General features: G+C 42.2%; 1 protein-coding gene across 1 annotated transcript; it reads left to right on the top strand.

Annotated features, from left to right (window-relative positions):
* The first annotated feature begins 1,865 nt into the window (after positions 1-1,865).
* On the top strand, positions 1,866-16,846 carry LOC111873822 (protein glass-like). The gene is made up of 4 exons (XM_033755219.1): positions 1,866-2,119; positions 8,558-8,774; positions 10,265-10,486; positions 16,013-16,846. The coding sequence occupies exons 1-4, from the start codon at positions 1,866-1,868 to the stop codon at positions 16,844-16,846; spliced, it is 1,527 nt and encodes a 508-aa protein (XP_033611110.1).
* The last annotated feature ends 429 nt before the right edge of the window (positions 16,847-17,275 follow it).

The following is a 17,275-nucleotide window of genomic DNA, read 5'->3' as shown; positions in this document are numbered from 1 at the left end:
GCCTAGAAAATGTGGGAACATCGACGTCTCACAACCTTATGAGCCTTCACGGCCTCTCTTCCTTCTACTCGACGCTGCCAACAATGTTGTAAAAAGAACCAGCAGGCTAACAAATAATAAACTTACAACACACGAGGATAACATGTGAATAAAGTCGGGTTTCATTTGATGTTTTGTTAGATAACTGAAAGCTTTGCACATATCAAAAGCCACTTTTCAAGTGAAATCCCACTAACGCAGCGCACATCGAACACAGATGAAAATAAATCATAATGCAACAGATTAACTGAAGCTGACACAAGTTACCATTGGCCCGCGCACGCGCAGTGTCACAAAGCTGGTAACTGGGAAACCGAGGTGTACGGAGCATCTTCGTTGTATCCAAAAATGAATTATTCATAAAATAAAGCCATGGCATTTAGTCAATTAATCATTCAGTTAACCGAGTATTATTTGAGTCCGTGAGTGAGTAATCATTATATAAAAATTTAAGGTTTTCAGCCATATGAAATTACTTGTATATGATTGTGGTCCTTTAGGTTATAACATGTAGTTCGGTAGGTGCTAAAAGTGATACGTAATCTGAAGATGGAGGCAGTATGTACCTCCGAAACGTGGGTAACCACTCGCCAGACTGCACAGTGTCATAATCAAGAACATTACTCTATAAATAGCTATATCTTATGATTGTGTTGAGCAGTCGGTGAATATGTCCAATTATTGACACTGCCAGGAGGGAGACTCAGCAGTTCACTACATCAGCTAATGTAGCTAGTTAGTTACTTGGTTAGGCAGTGCGGCAGGCACTTCCCATTCACTCGGGGAGTAACTTCCTCAGTCAGTCATCTAACCAGTAGTGAACAGGTGAACAAGTCACTTGTCAGTCAGTGAATCTATTAGTGAATCAGTCAGTTAATCACTCAATGAATCAGCCATTTGTTAGCCAAGCAGTTAGTGAATCAGTTATCTAACCGGTGAGAGTCATTTGTCAGACAGTTAATTTATTAGTGAATCAGTCAGTTAATCAGTCACTAAATTAGTTACTTGTTAGCCAGTCAGTTAGTGAATCATTTATCTAACCGGTTAGTGAACCGGTGAACCAGTCATTTGTCAGTCAGTGAATCTATTAGTGAATCATTCAGTTAATCAGTCAATGAATCAGTCATTTTTCAGCCAATCAATGAATCAGAAATCTAACCAGTCAGTGAACCGGTGAACGAGTCACTTGTCAATCAGTAAATCAGTGATATAAAACAGTCAACGAACCGGTGTGAATCACTTGTACGACAGTCAATCAGTGACTCAGTTGGTGAATCGTTTAACGAGCCAATGAAAAAATCAATTATCAGTAAATCAGTTAGTGAACAGGCTAATGATTTACTTATGAGCCAGTGAATCATTCATTCACTTAGTCAATGAATCAGTCAGTTTTGAGCCAATATTTCGTAATTTTCATAGTTTTTCTGCGAAACAGTTACCCAGTCACTTGATTAAACCGATGAGATTTCAACATCCCCAGTTTCGCTGAAACTCTGATAGCGATACGCCTGCTCCCAAGCCGAGGCAGTATTCCTTTGGCTTGTCTCTCAACAACCCCCACATCCCACCCCTCCGCCTGTAATAATTAATATCTGAAGCCTTCCATACAACTGTGCATGCTCCGTGCCGCAGAGCAGCGCAACCAGTCGCCCAATGAGGCTGGCTGCGCTCTAAGGATTCTGCATCCTTTGTTATCACGGAGAAGCAGTTGCTAATATACGTGTGTCTCATATGTTCCAGAGAGAGGGCTCCTAGGGCTGCACTGACAAATAAAAAAGTAGAAGAAGAAGGAGAAGGAGAAATCTGAGAGAGGGAGAGAGAGAGAGATGGATGGGTGCTACATACCCAACAACCCCCACTACGGGCTGGTGGAGTTGCAAGGCGCAGGTGGCGGACCATCTCCTACAGTTTTGGGCGGCACGTACACTAGTACAGGTGGTATACAGGTTCCTGCAGGTCTCGGCAGTGGGGGGGCGTACTGGACTCCGGAGGATATGGGATCTTTCTCGCTGCCGCCTCTAGATCTGGATCCACTGCCCAGTCTGTTCCCCTTTAGCCCGTGTCCGGCCGCTAACTGCAAGTAAGTGTGCCAAGCAGCAGTGTGGGACGGGGAGCCAGTTACGTGACTGTACTTGTTGCCTAGCGTTTCGCGTTCATGTATTAATAATCATTTCATAAAGATTTTATTTGTCACAAATCGTGCGCTTTGTTTAGAGAGTTAACTAAAATCTCATTTACAGCATCATAGTCCGAACCACATAATTCGATAGGGGAGACATTAAATTCTGGTAATAATTATTTCATCATCATTTTATTTATCACAATATTTAGTTTTTGTTTACAAAATAAAAGTCTCAAGTGGATGTCATGTTTGTACGTCGATCTGTCTGCCTGTCTGCGACCTAATCATATTAGCGACTTTTTTAACATGTTATTTTCAGTAATTCTTCAAATCACACTTTAACCCCATTAATTCAAAATAACTCCTATTTTAGATGGAGCTCGAACAGAAGTTTTTCAGATTTGAGGTTTTCATGACTGTGACTATGAAGAAAGCAGTCTTCTGGGACGTGGCGCCGTGTAAATATTGTGTTAACCGACGTTTCGGACGAACGTATCGCCTCTATCTTCAGGACAGAAGAAAAAGGAAGAAAATCCGCGAGCGAGGAACCAGCGTGAGCAGGTGCTAACAGACTAATGCGTTCCTCCGAAACGTCGGTTAACACAATATCTACACGGCGCCACATCCCAGAAGACTGCTTTCTTCAAAGTTTATATTAGCTTAATATAGATATACGTACTGCTGGATATTGTTAATATTTATGTATTTTTATTAATTGATTTACAATATAATAGTTCACACATAATAAACAAAACACAAAGCATAATTACTTGATTGAATTTTTGTATACTCTTCTATTTTGATAAAATATTTTTTTTTCAAATAGCATCAAACAACTTTTAATACCATAAATGCAGGTTACATTTTTTTTTTGCATTTGGTGTATACCTTTCTTTATATTATTACAAATAAAAGAAAACAACGGGCCTATTAAAATACACACTTAATGTATACATTTATGTGTAAAAGTTCTGAGGATGGGATTAATTACGTGCCGAAATATGTGATCTGCATTTCAAGTACTGAAATTGTTGGAAGGAAACTCATAAAGTCTCCCAAATTACTCGTGTACAAATAGCTGATTCCTGTTCTCCTTATTCACTTTGCAACAGCGGATTCGCATACGCAATCAACGAACATAATATTCAGCGATATATGCAAGAACATTAATAAAATACTTGTTTTCGAAGAATCCGGTTCGGAGCGAATTTTCCTCTACTCTGAAACACGGTGCATTAAATTACAGGTCACGTCCGAAGGTGTGTAGCTTTTTATACAACGTAAGTCTCTATAGCACTGTCTTCGCTCGTTTGGAAACCGGGATCGTGGGTTCGAATCCCACTCAGGGCATGGATGTTTAGGTTGTGTGTGTGCGTTTTTCTGTGTTTATGTACAGGTAGAGGCCTTGCGACGAGCTGATCACCCGCCCAAGGAGTCCTACCGAATGTGTAAGATCTAGAAAACCGAAGTGAACGGAGAAGTTCATGGAGGTAGGCCTAGGCCCACTGGGGCTGTAGTGCCAAGGGGGGGGGGAGCCTCTATAGCATAGTGGTTCCTATACGTACCACTTTCTTTAGCATTCAAAATCTCTGTATTCTGCCCTCAGATTGTGGATTTTACGAATTTTCTATGATTGTAAGAAAAAAAATATTATTTCCCAAACAGCATTAACCGTTTCGTCTCTGAAATGGAGATATAATGTGTTTCCTGTGAGGCACGGACTAAATTTTTATATTTTACTTAGGTTTTAACTGTACTGAGCCTGGACTGACAGAGTCCTTGTATATATTTTATTTATACAGATTAACATGTTTAACATGTAAAATGTAAATATCCCTTACATTATGACAAATGACTTACTACTGCAGACAATGACTAACAAAAGACAGACCCGTTCTCTCGTCAGAGAGGGGGCCCCAAAATAACAAGACCCCAAACTGTCAAAAAGTAATAAATATCTTGTCATAAGCCCCAGATTTGGCTCGACACCAAGACTGACTGACTGACCGTCAGTCGCAATGTGACTTTGACTCTGACTTTGAATTTTCTGAGGTTCTGTGAATGTGAATACAAATTTCATTTACAGACACTCTGCATCCGGGAACCGAGATAGCTCAGTCAGTATAGGGACAGACTATGAGCTGGAAGGTCAAAGAATCGGGTTCGATTTCCGGCAGGTGTAAGAGATTTGTCTCTCCTCCACAGCGTTCAGACCGATTTCGGAATCAACCCAGCCTCGTAGCCAAAGAGTACAGGGGGATCTTGTCCTGGAGATAGAGCACCCGATGCATGAAACTCACGGCCGTTGAGTGTTGAAATTAGTAATGCCTGTAACTCCCGCACACGTCTTCGTGAGGCGATGCCCAGTTAATTAGGCAAAAAAACAACTTCACGTTTACTACACGATACTGATTCTACATACAAAGGAAGCTCAAATAGAATTTCATACATTTTCATCCTAAAGAAAAGAGCGACTCGTACAATTCATAATTTTTCATCCAAGGGAAGACTCCTATAATATACGCTTATATATAACAAAATTATATATACCGTATTTACGCATGTATAGGCCGCACATTTTTTTGCCAAAAATTCAAGAGGAAAACTGGGGTGCGGCTTATATTCGAAATATTCGAAATCACACTTCATTTAAAAAAAATTATATTCATAATTAGTAATACAGGGTGTTCTACTCCTGAAATAATATTCCAAGAAAATTATTTTTTCTATAATTTCTGTCTGAAAATTGTGCTGCGGCCTATACACGCACGCGGCCTATACATGCGTAAATACGGTAACTTCTATGTCAGACGTTACCGATAACATGAGTATTTGACAAAAGTATAATGGAAACAATTTTAAGACTGTGCAACGCAATTTCTCTAATATTCTCAGTAGAGTACACACTTCTATGGTAGGCAGTATCTCTTCTGATGGTTAGCTCTGTTATAAAACAATATAAAGGCTGACGATGGATCCAAAATCTCGAAGAAAACATTTGGCAATTTTAGCCTGTAGACCTTATGATGCTAAATGTAACTTATTTGTAACTCAGAGGGTTATAAGGCGAAATTCAGGATATTACAGCAAAAATTGGGTTCTTGGTGATTCACACCAGCAAAGGTCGTGCTATAGCTCAGGCGGTTAGTCGTCGGCTTGCCATCGCGGCCCGTGTTCTAGCCCGGGTCTTGTCATGTGGGATTTGTGGTGGACAAAGTAGCACTGGGGCAAGTTTTCTCCGAGTACTTCGGTTTCCATTGCCAAATCTCATTCCACCAATTGCTCCACAATCACAATCATCTATCATCAGAGGCTGGTACAACAGGCCAGTAGTGGTCGCAGTACCAAGTGGACTCAGTCTCACCCCACTAATAATAATAATAATAATATTAATAAACCAGCCAACGACAAGTCATGCTATTAAAATTATAAAAATAATGGTGAGCTATGCAGTGGCCGGAATGTCGGAGCCAAGAATTGCACACAAAATTTTGGTATTGAGATCTCTTCAGAAAAATCGGCGTGAAAGATTGAAAGGGATAATGAGGATAGAATTACGATTAATATTGGGGAAGAAATCTCGAAATGGATAAGGATTTCAGCATTTTCATAGATTTTTCAGTGACAACGAATTATTGTTCACCCATTTTTCTATATGTTACAAAATCTGATTATCAGTTGGAGTATTTAAAATATTTCACTAGGAAAATAAACCAAATTGTTTACGTTCGATGGCCAAAAATACAGGGTTAGTGTAAAAGAAATAAACGCTTTCAACGTTTTATAGCAACCAAAGTATTATCGATATAGCCAAAATACTTACATGGAATTTAGTATATATCTTTAAGTTTGTATGACTAAGATACAAATGTTCTATGTGGGAGACTTTTGTCACGCGGCAGATATCAATACGAAACCCAGTTCGTTCTGAACACCGCTCAACAGACCAGAGCATGGCGCTGACAAGTTGACCCCCAAGAATTCCGATCTGACTCCACTGATTCTTTTCCTTGTGGGGATATATCAAAGACAGATTTTTTGTTCCTCCACTTCCTGTAAGTGTAAACGATCTAAAGCAACGCATCAAACTGTTACTTGTGTTGACGAGGACATGATCCGGTGTGTTTGGAACGAACTGGATTGTCGTACTGATATCTGTCGTGTGACGAAAGGCTCACAAATATAACATTTGTAACTTAGTGATACAGGGCAGTAGATCAGAAACATCTAGAAAGTTGTTGGAGAAGGATGGAGAAGATCAGTTGGACCGATTATGTGAGAAATTAGTTAATTAGAGTGTTAATTAGAGTCAGTGAGCAGAGGAATGTCCTACACGAAATAAGAAAACGGAAGGCTAATTGGATTGGTCATATCTTACGCGGTAACTGCCTTCTAAAAGAAGTTATTGAAGGAAAGATAGAGGGGCGGATAGAAGTGACAAGAAGACGAGGAAGAAGACGTAAGAAGATGCTGGATGACCTTGGGGACAGAAGAGGATACTGTCATTTGAAGGAGAAAGCTCTAGATCGCATTAAGTGGAGGAATTGTTTTGGAAGAGACTGTGAACCTGTCGTCTGATGATGATGATGATGATACAAACTTAAAGACATATATTAAAAAACCATGCAAGTACGTATTTTGGCGATATCAACGATACTTCGGTTTCTATAAAACGTTCAAAGTGTCTATTTCTTTTATACTAATACTGTATATTCATGGCTCATCTTGATGTCAGTATTTTTTATTTTTTGCAACAGCTCTTCCAGCCCATTTATGGCCCAGGTCTACTATTTAGTTCGTTATCTTCTTTTACACAGACGGTAGGAAGCCTTGGGCGAGTGATCAGCCCGTCGCAATGTCACTACCTAAGCACTGGACAACACAAACTCTGAATAAAGGCGCGTATACACACACACACACACACACCAAACATCCATGTCTTCAGTGGGATCTGAACCCATGATTCCAGCGTCTGAGCGAGCGAAGACAGTTCATGCCTTAGACCACGCGGCTACTGTGACCGGCTTCATGTCAGTTACCCTAGAAATTTAGGGCATAGGCCTACAAAATTATCGAAACAAAAATTCTCTGCGAAAAACGGTAAGCCAACGTAAAAGGCGGGGTGTATGCATGTATCATTATATAAATATATTCCAGTGCTAAACTGCAACGAAAAATATACAGCCTCTTACGGACTCATTTCAAGGCTAGGAATTGCAGGGTTTGGCATTTCCCGAAACTTTCCGGTACAAACTAATTTTCTTTGAATCCTGCTGAAGTTCGTAGATTCCATGTTTCTTGGCAGACGTGAAATCCGGAAATAAGCAATAACTTTTATGGACAAAATGCAATCTATTCAAGCAGACAATCCGCAATATAGCCGCTCTTTATAACAGCCGTTTCCGCCCCAAACAGGTTACGTTTATCTCACACCACACGCTTGGAACCAGAACAATTTTCCCTATAAATATATGTTCGGGAAAATAAGTGCCTAGAATAATTCTTTCAAGATTTATTTTAAAAGCTGCAGATATTAGCAACCTAGAATTTTTCAAAGTAATCTCCCTCAAATTCTTTCCAAAGTTCCCAGCGCTTCGGCCACTGTTCAAAACAGTTTTTAAAATCCTGAACTGGAATATCTGTGAACATTTTTTTTTCACAGATGATTTAATGTCCTCAACGTCCGAGAAACGCTTCACTTTCAGCAGACTTTTGTTTTTGGCAACAGCCAGAAGTCAGTTGGAGCCAAGTGAGGAGAGTATGGAGGATTGTCCATGGCAGAGATGCCTTTTCCTGCTAAAAACTGCGACACTCGAAGCGAAGAACGTTCCGGCGCGTTGTCGTGATGAAGGATCAATGGGAAATCTCACCACAACTCTCCTCGCTTGTGCCTCACGGCATCAATACAACACCTCCACGTAGAACCTCTGATTAACAGTGGTCCCTGTGGGTACAGATTCAAAGTGGATGATACCGCTGATGTCGAAAAAGCAGATCAGCGTTGTTTTGATCTTGCACTTTGACGCCCGTGGCTTCAGTGGCCTGGGGATTCACCATACACGGCTTTTAATATTTCTATAACGTTTCACCTGGCGATTTCTCCAATTCAACACAGTAATTCCCATTCATTCTGTTCCTTCCTACGCTACATTTTCGCGTCTGGACAGAGTTGACGACACAGTGATCTAAAGAGCTATTGTTCAACGAATACTGAAGACAAGTTATCCAAATTTTCCATGCGAGTTCTGGCTTGTTGCGTCACCTAACATTCCAAATAACAGCGTTTCCAGATGGCTCTGCGCGAAATTAAAAAATAAGTCTCGAAACTTATTTGCACGACATTGTACAGGTTTAATGTAATTTCCATTCTAGATAGGTTTTACTGTTTGTCTCAAGGACGGAGTTTCCGGTGCTGAAGGAGAAGCAACCACATGACATGGCGGACGTACTGTTGTCCCTCAAGCACGCGGTTGTCCACCCCGGCCAGGCAGCGGGCCAGCTGTCTCCTTGCGGAAATTTTGCTGGCTCCTACAACACTGGCCAACAGTGTTCAGGCCAAGGATCGTACCAGGGACCTTCCGCGTCCCTGTCTTATACAGTTCATCCACATCAGGTGAGATCTTGTAGAGACGAACAGCATCAACCAACAGAAAACACTGTCGAAACAGTTACCGTATTCAGAGATGTTTGTGATTCCAGTCCTTGAAACAATAGTGTTACTCTATTGCCACGTGGGAGGTGGGAGGATAATATTAAAATGAATCTTAGATGGATGGGATGGGGTGATATGTACTCGGTTGATCTGGCTCAGGATAGGAACAAGTGGAGGGCTCTTGTGAACACTGTAATAAACCTTCGGGTTCCGTAAAATGTCTGGAAATTCTTACGTAGCTGAGCGACTGGCAGCTTCTCAAGATAGGCTCATCACCACAGAGTTACTTGTATCACATACCACCCCATGAAGATGTACAGGAGAGTAGGGGTGAAGCTCCAAACATTTTAACCCTGAAATTTGATGGAGCAGGCGACTAGCATCACGCTCTACCCGCCTTCTCCCTCGGAAAGAGGCCCTGTTACTCATTAGATAAAAGGCTAAACCAAATACAAATATATTATATATTTATTATTTACTGCAATTGGGCTTATGTCCGGTGGCAGTGTTTACAAAAGCGGACATACATTCAACACAGATACATCACATACGTCTCAAGAAAAAACATACGTCTCAAGAAATCACATACGTCTCAAGAAACAATTTTCACAGTACAGTACAAGTACAATGACCTAATACAAGTACACTTCACTTCTCTTCACTTCACTTGCTCTACTAATTTTGCTTTCCTAACCTTCTTTCTAAATATATGCGCTTTAACGGGGTGAGTCCCAATCACCCCTTCAGGTAACTGGTTCCAGTCAGCAATGGTCCTGTTCACAATGATGACGCTACGATACAGCTGATGATTGGAAGAAAGGTAAAGTTGTGCTTAACTAATTAAATACTACGCCATTAAAACGTGTGTCAGGGTGGATGTATAGATCCACGTATTCTTGACCTAGGCACTAGTTGGAGGTGGGCGGTCAGCTTCATACCTCGGCCGCTTTACACCCAAGACCCATTGGATAGGAGGCTCTACGTCTGGAAGATGTAGAGAGGAGAAAAATCTTGCTCTAACCAGGACTCGAAATCCGGCCCCTCGGCCAACCAGTCCGTAGCCAGCAGCTATACCGACTGCGCTATGACGATAATAATAATAATTAAATTCTTTATTCACTTATACGATGAATTAACAGCCACAAGGGACTGTAAGAAGACGCGCGAGAATAGAAAGATATACACATAGAAACAAAGTTACAAACCAGGCAACTTATAGACCTATCATTTATGGAATAGTATTAATGTTAACAGTAATATCAATACAATAATAATTTCCTTTACACAAAAATTATCAATAAGAGGAAAGAAAATAAAAAATATATACCTTGAATGCAATTATTATTTTATTAAACAAGAAACTACCAGGGCTATTATTAAGTAAACAGTAATAATAACAACAGATGGGTCAGCTCGGAGCAGAGACGCTACGTGTAGCTTGTCTGTTGCAGGTGATGTCGCCCGGCGGTGGCTACGGATCCTCGCAGTACTGTATGGGCACGCAAGACCAAAGCGCAATGTTTGGGGCTGGTACCACAGCAGGGGCCCAGACGCCAGCCCAGCACCACAACATGTTCCCCAGCATGAGTGTCAACGTGTCCATGAACATGACGATGCATGGGTACCCGGCCAACATGCCGGACAACTTGCAGCACCAGATGACTTGCCCACAGGTAAGCTGCACTCAGCTCCCATTCCTGTTATCCTGACTCGGGATAGAGACGGGCTTCGGTCTTGATGGCCAGGGTTCGATTCCCGGAAGGGGCAAAATTTTTCTCTTCTCCGCATCGTCCAGACAGATTCTGGGGCCCAGCCCAGTCTCCTATTCAATGGATAACGGGGCTCTTTCCCCGGGGAGCAAAACTGACCACTCACATCCACCTACTGCTGAGGTCGTGACTGCTGCAGCTATACCTCCACTCCCCCATATGTCTTCATGGCTTGGTGCTGAACTAATTAAGGACAGGGACTTTATCTCTTATCCAGATCCTGATAGTAGTGACATTTCCTCCACACTGGACGTAATGGTTATACAGCCATAACTCGGTTTCTTGAATTAGGTAGTGGCATTTCCTCCACACCGGACGTAATGTTTATACCGCCATGACTCGGTTTCTTGAATTAGGTAGTGGTATTTCTTTCACACCAGATGTAATGGTTATACCTCCATGACTCGGTTTCTTGAATTAGGTAGTGACACTTCCTCCACACCGGACGTAATGGTTATACCGCCATGACTCGGTTTCTTGAATTAGGTAGTGACATTTCCTCCACACCGGATGTAATGGTTATACAGCCATAACTCGGTTTCTTGAATTAGGTAGTGACATTTCCTCCACACCGGATGTAATGGTTATACAGCCATGGCTCGGTTTCTTGAATTAGGTAGTGACATTTCCTTCACACCGGATGTAATTGTTATACCGCCATGACTCGGTTTCTTGAATTGGGTAGTGACATTTCCTCCACACCCGATGTAATGGTTATACAGCCATAACTCGGTTTCTTGAATTAGGTAGTGACATTTCCTCCACACCGGATGTAATGGTTATACAGCCATGGCTCGGTTTCTTGAATTAGGTAGTGACATTTCCTTCACACCGGATGTAATTGTTATACCGCCATGACTCGGTTTCTTGAATTGGGTAGTGACATTTCCTCCACACCCGATGTAATGGTTATACAGCCATAACTCGGTTTCTTGAATTAGGTAGTGACATTTCCTCCACACCGGATGTAATGGTTATACAGCCATGGCTCGGTTTCTTGAATTAGGTAGTGACATTTCCTTCACACCGGATGTAATTGTTATACCGCCATGACTCGGTTTCTTGAATTGGGTAGTGACATTTCCTCCACACCCGATGTAATGGTTATACAGCCATAACTCGGTTTCTTGAATTAGGTAGTGACATTTCCTCCACACCGGATGTAATGGTTATACAGCCATGGCTCGGTTTCTTGAATTAGGTAGTGACATTTCCTTCACACCGGATGTAATTGTTATACCGCCATGACTCGGTTTCTTGAATTGGGTAGTGACATTTCCTCCACACCCGATGTAATGGTTATACAGCCATAACTCGGTTTCTTGAATTAGGTAGTGACATTTCCTCCACACCGGATGTAATGGTTATACAGCCATGGCTCGGTTTCTTGAATTAGGTAGTGACATTTCCTTCACACCGGATGTAATTGTTATACCGCCATGACTCGGTTTCTTGAATTGGGTAGTGACATTTCCTCCACACCCGATGTAATGGTTATACAGCCATAACTCGGTTTCTTGAATTAGGTAGTGACATTTCCTCCACACCGGATGTAATGGTTATACAGCCATGGCTCGGTTTCTTGAATTAGGTAGGGGCATTTCCTCCACACCGGATGTAATGGTTATACCGATATTACTACATTTCTTTGAATCATATTGACAACTTTCCACAGCAGATGTTGTGGTTATACCGCCTCGAGTATCTTAAATCCCACACGTAGATGCAATTGCAAACGCCGTTCATTGTCAGCATAATCTCCAGCTAGGGTGAGAGAAGGGAGCGTCGGTCCTTAAGGCGTTTAGCCAAATTACAGAAGATGACACGCTCTACATCCCCTTTCATGCGCAAGTATTTTGCCTCGATGAGCAGCTGCGCAGAAGATTTTTACAGTTATATTTCTGTTTCATATAAAACAGTACAAACCGACGTATGGGCCTAACAATATTAACCTTTTATAGATTGTCACAGTCAGAGTTACTTTACGACTGGCGGTTTAACGCCGATCGGAGCGTCTTGACACTAAGCCCCTTGAGGCTCACAGGGAGAGATTCTTTTTTTTAACTGAACCCTTGCGGTCACAATCCTTATGTGTCAATTTATCTTTTTGAAACAAAACAGAATCTGATAATGTATTCGTACAACTTAGGTTCATTTGACGGTACCGATATCATTAAACGATTTTTTTAATGGACATTGTTCAAGGGCCTATATAAACGCTTACATATACATTTTTAATCTGCTGTGAGGCACTGACGAAAACTTGTAAATTACAATTTATGAATATCCTGAAGAATGTCGTCTTCTGGGATGTGGCACCGTGTAGATATTATGTAAACCGATGCTTCGGAGGAACGTATCGCATCCATCTTCAGGGTATAAAAATATGCGAGCGGGGAACCAGCGTGAGCAGGTGGCTGCAGCCACAACCCAGAAGACGGTACGATCAATTTTAAAGAGTACTTTCCAACAGCGGTGGTCTATTACGGACGAGCACTAAAAAGAAAATAAAAAGAAGTAAAGTAGAGAAATAACAGGATTTGCAAACGAGGCCGTATTTCTATTAAAAATATGAAAACCTACCGTGTACCATTATTAGCTTTGTGACTCGTATGAAGAACTGTAGTGAATACTAGCATCCCTAAATAATTTGGTAGCTACATGGAAACTATCTGTACCCGTGACAGTTTATTTTCCTCTTAAGAAAAAAAAAAAAAAAGATTATCCTTCTGGAATAAATTTATCTAAATTCTAAATATTCCTCAATTAAGCCATAACTGCTGGAGAAATCATATTGGTAAAACCGACTAGTTAAGTAAGTAAGTAAAAGTAAAGATATCTTGTAACAGGCCGTGGAGGCCCATAGGGTTATGAGATGTTGAGGTTCCCACATTTTCTAGACAATCGGCTCATAGATGGCGGCAAGGTTGTCATCCCTAGGCGCCGGCCACCTTTTACCCCCAGGAACATTCTTGGTACTCATTTCTGTTAGAGGCTGAGTCGACCCCAGGGTTTACGTCAATTAAAAGAATCCAATGATCTCATCGGGACTTGAACCCGCGACCTTCCGGCTTGTAGCATAGTGCCTCAACCAACTACATTACCGCGTATCGACAAAATTGACTAGGTATAATCATAAACTCGCTAATATCTATTTTGTATATTTTTCAAATTTATTGGAATCTAACAATGCAAAGTTAATCCAGGTGACAGACGCATATGCTACTAATAATAACTCAATTCAGTTCTTTTCTCTATTCATTTACGCGCTTACTTAACAGCCCAAAGGCCAATTATAATGTAAACACGAGCAACAGAAGGAATTAAAACACATGCACACACACAAAAACAAAACAAATAATAATAATAATAATAATAAAAAGTTAATACTGGCAGGGCAAAGAAAGAGAATTTTACTAAGGGGGGGGGAAGTACCACCGCCGCCATGGTGTGTGCATCATGGCAGGCACGGGTCTCCGAGAAGCCATCTTTATTGTTTGTTGCGATGACAACCACTCTGTGTGGGAGGAGCTACCGGGACTGCGTGGGCGGATGTAGCCCCTAACATCTTATCGATCCGGGCCACTGAACACACTGAATTACCCTGGGATTTCGCTTCCTTTGTCCATCTATTTCCTTCTCTTTCTGTCTGCTGTCGTCACTCTTTCCCTTCCCTCCTCTCTTTACCAGAAGTTCTGTTAGAACAGGGCGTAACTACAACGTGTTTTACTTTTTCATTATGTAGTTTGGGGGAGCTTTCTTTTCTGTGCGAATTTCAGCATGATCTTTCGTCGGCCGATTCATTGAAGAGTGTTTGCTACCTTCTGAGGTATGACAGCGTGCAGTCTAGTAGAAGCTCACTGAATTTTCAGAGAACATACTGTCACCATCTTTAGGATCGAAGAACGAGAATGTTCCTCTGAAAAGTCGATGACCTTCTATCGGAATACACGGCGTCACATCTCCAAAGACACCGCTATGAGAACCTCAGTTGAAAAATAATATCTTTGTCTTCAGCCGTCGGCATGTTGCTGAAAACTCTTATCTAGAAAATCTTCTTGTAACATGAATTTTGTACTTTTCCAGTCTTGAATATTTTGAATGGGTTTCGAAGCGGAACATCTAGTAAAGAGAGCAGTAAAGTTCTGAAATAATCTCCTTGTCATACAGCTGTATGGTGGAGTGGAGATATAGCTCCACGCAATCGTAACCTCGGTATTACTGTGCGGTACCGCATTACGGAGCACAACACACTCTCCGTCCTTTTTACAGTGTATGCAACTGAGATCCACATTTACTAAGAAAAATTTTAAGGAACACATCCCGGCAGTTACACGTTAAAAAAGCTGGAATTCTTTTCTTTATCACATCCGCAACGTCCGCTTATGTTAGGCGATCAGGGTTTCAAAGAGGCCGGAACGTGAAGCTGACAATTCACTTCAGTCCGTGAGATTCCTCCATGTTTCCAGAGGTACTAGACTTGATTTGTATGGCTTAAGATAAAGACCAGTGTTGGACACTAGTAAACGTGATAATGGATCTTCGGGTTCCATAAAAGACGGGGAATTTCTTATAGAATGAGAGAATATTCGCCTCTCAAGACGAACTCAGCTTCAAGGAGTTAGTTAGTTCGTTACTTAATTAGTTATTACAGGGCTGAATGAAGAGACAAGCGCTTTCTCCCACACGTTTTGTCCAATTCGACCCCACGTAATCCACCAGTTATTTTCGTTGTTATTATTTTTAGTGAGGTGAGACTGAGTACACTTGGCACAGTGCCCACTACTGGCCTATTGTACTAGCCCAAGGTGATAGATGATGGTGATCGTGGAGCAATTGGTGGAATGAAAATTGGCAGGGGAAACCGAAGTACTCGGAGAAAACATGTTCCAGCGCCATTTTCTTCCCCCCACCTTGGCACTACACCTCCAGTGGACCTAGGCATACCTCCATGAACTTCTCCGTTCAGTTTTCGGTTTTTCTAGATCTTACACATTCGGTAGGACTCCTTGGGCGGGTGATCAGATCGTCGCAAAGCCTCTACCTGTACACAAACACAGAAAAACGCACATAAACTAAAAATCCATGCTCTGAGTGGGATTCGAACACACGCTCCCGGTTTCCAAGCGAGCGAAGACAGTACATGCCTTAGACCGCTCGGCTGCCGTAACCGGCCCAGCGCCACTGTATCCACCATAAATCCCACATGACCAAACCCGGGCCGCCGTGGTGGGAATCTAGCGACTAACAGCCTGAGCTATGGCGGGGTCTAATCCACAAGTTGATTCATGAATGAATGAGTAAGGGATGGGCCATATGATTCGGCCCTTGCACTGCGACCTTCAATGACCTATTGACCAGTTGATTCAACTTCGCATAATATCCCAAATAATCAACCTGCCAACACTTGAATGTATGCAATTCTTCCAGATGCAATGGACATCAACCACGCCCAATCCATCGCCTGTCTACCCTCAGACACAAGGCTTGCTGAGTCCGCAAACCTACGCTGGTGGGGCCACATATTCCTTCACAGCGGATTTCCGTCCTCCAACAGCACCAGCAGAGCCACCTCTCATCACAACTAACTCACCCTTCAAAACAGTGATCAGTAAAGTAACAGGTTTCGCACCAGTTTCCACTACAACCGGAGGAATGCCAGTGTCATCACGTAATGTCTGTAACAACAGACGGAACGGAAGTATCTGTCAAAACAAGATGGCGAACGGAAGTACGTATCATCAGAACAAAATGGCTTCCGCAGCAGCGGCAGCTGCAGCCGCAGCCGCAGCAATGACATCAGTAAACAGTGACGAATCACAGCGCCCAAATTTGTGTCGAATATGTGGCAAGACTTACGCGCGTCCCAGTACATTAAAGACGCATCTGAGAACACATTCGGGGGAGAAACCGTACCGTTGTGTGGACTGTAATAAGTCATTTAGCCAGGCAGCAAATCTTACCGCGCATGTGCGTACACATTCTGGTGAAAAACCCTTCCGTTGTCCAATTTGTGATAGACGTTTCTCTCAGTCTTCTTCAGTCACAACTCACATGCGCACACATTCGGGAGAAAGGCCTTACCGATGTAGACTTTGTAAAAAGGCTTTCTCGGATTCGTCCACCCTAACGAAACATCTGAGAATTCATAGCGGTGAGAAGCCATACCAATGTAAATTGTGTTTACTGCGTTTCTCGCAATCGGGAAATTTGAACAGGCACATGAGAGTCCATGGGGGTTCAAGCACTACTCTGCCTGCCTGACAGTGCAGGCAGTGGCAACTCCTATATAGCCGCGTCAACTCCTGCTGGTGAGCGCACAGTGTGGACAATGTTGAACGGCGGGAAAGTTTTCCATGGAGTTGAAACCAAACCGCATTATGCGAGGGATAGAATCAAAGTGATACTTGTGAGATATATCCAAGTGTCTGCCTTTTCCTTCCCACAGACAAAATTTTCTTCACCCTTATCTGTAATGGCACTGACCACGTTACTTGTTTCCCTTCAGCTACACGTTGCCCCTAATGCCTTACCGGTTATAGTGCGTAACACCGCTCTTTTCCAACCCGCCTTTGTTTGTATCAGCGCAGTCGGAATGGTGCTATCCCTGCTACACCTGTTTCTACCTTAGGACAGTGTATGATGGCTACTGGAAGTTGTCCTCACAGATCAAACTAAGGAAGATCGGTATAG

The sequence above is a fragment of the Cryptotermes secundus genome, unplaced genomic scaffold, assembly GCF_002891405.2.
Source record: "Cryptotermes secundus unplaced genomic scaffold, Csec_1.0 scaffold215, whole genome shotgun sequence".
NCBI lineage: Eukaryota > Metazoa > Arthropoda > Insecta > Blattodea > Kalotermitidae > Cryptotermes > Cryptotermes secundus.
The sequence above is the reverse complement of the archived record's forward strand: the minus strand, read 5'-3'. Positions and strand labels throughout refer to the sequence as shown.

Bases quoted from the DNA above. Each gene is read 5' to 3' on its own strand.
- LOC111873822 (XM_033755219.1), top strand. From the start codon at position 1,866: ATGGATGGGTGCTACATACCCAACAACCCCCACTACGGGCTGGTGGAG. The intron at 2,120-8,557 runs GTAAGTGTGCCA...GTTTGTCTCAAG, and splicing joins TGTCCGGCCGCTAACTGCAA to GACGGAGTTTCCGGTGCTGA. The intron at 8,775-10,264 runs GTGAGATCTTGT...TGTCTGTTGCAG, and splicing joins ATACAGTTCATCCACATCAG to GTGATGTCGCCCGGCGGTGG.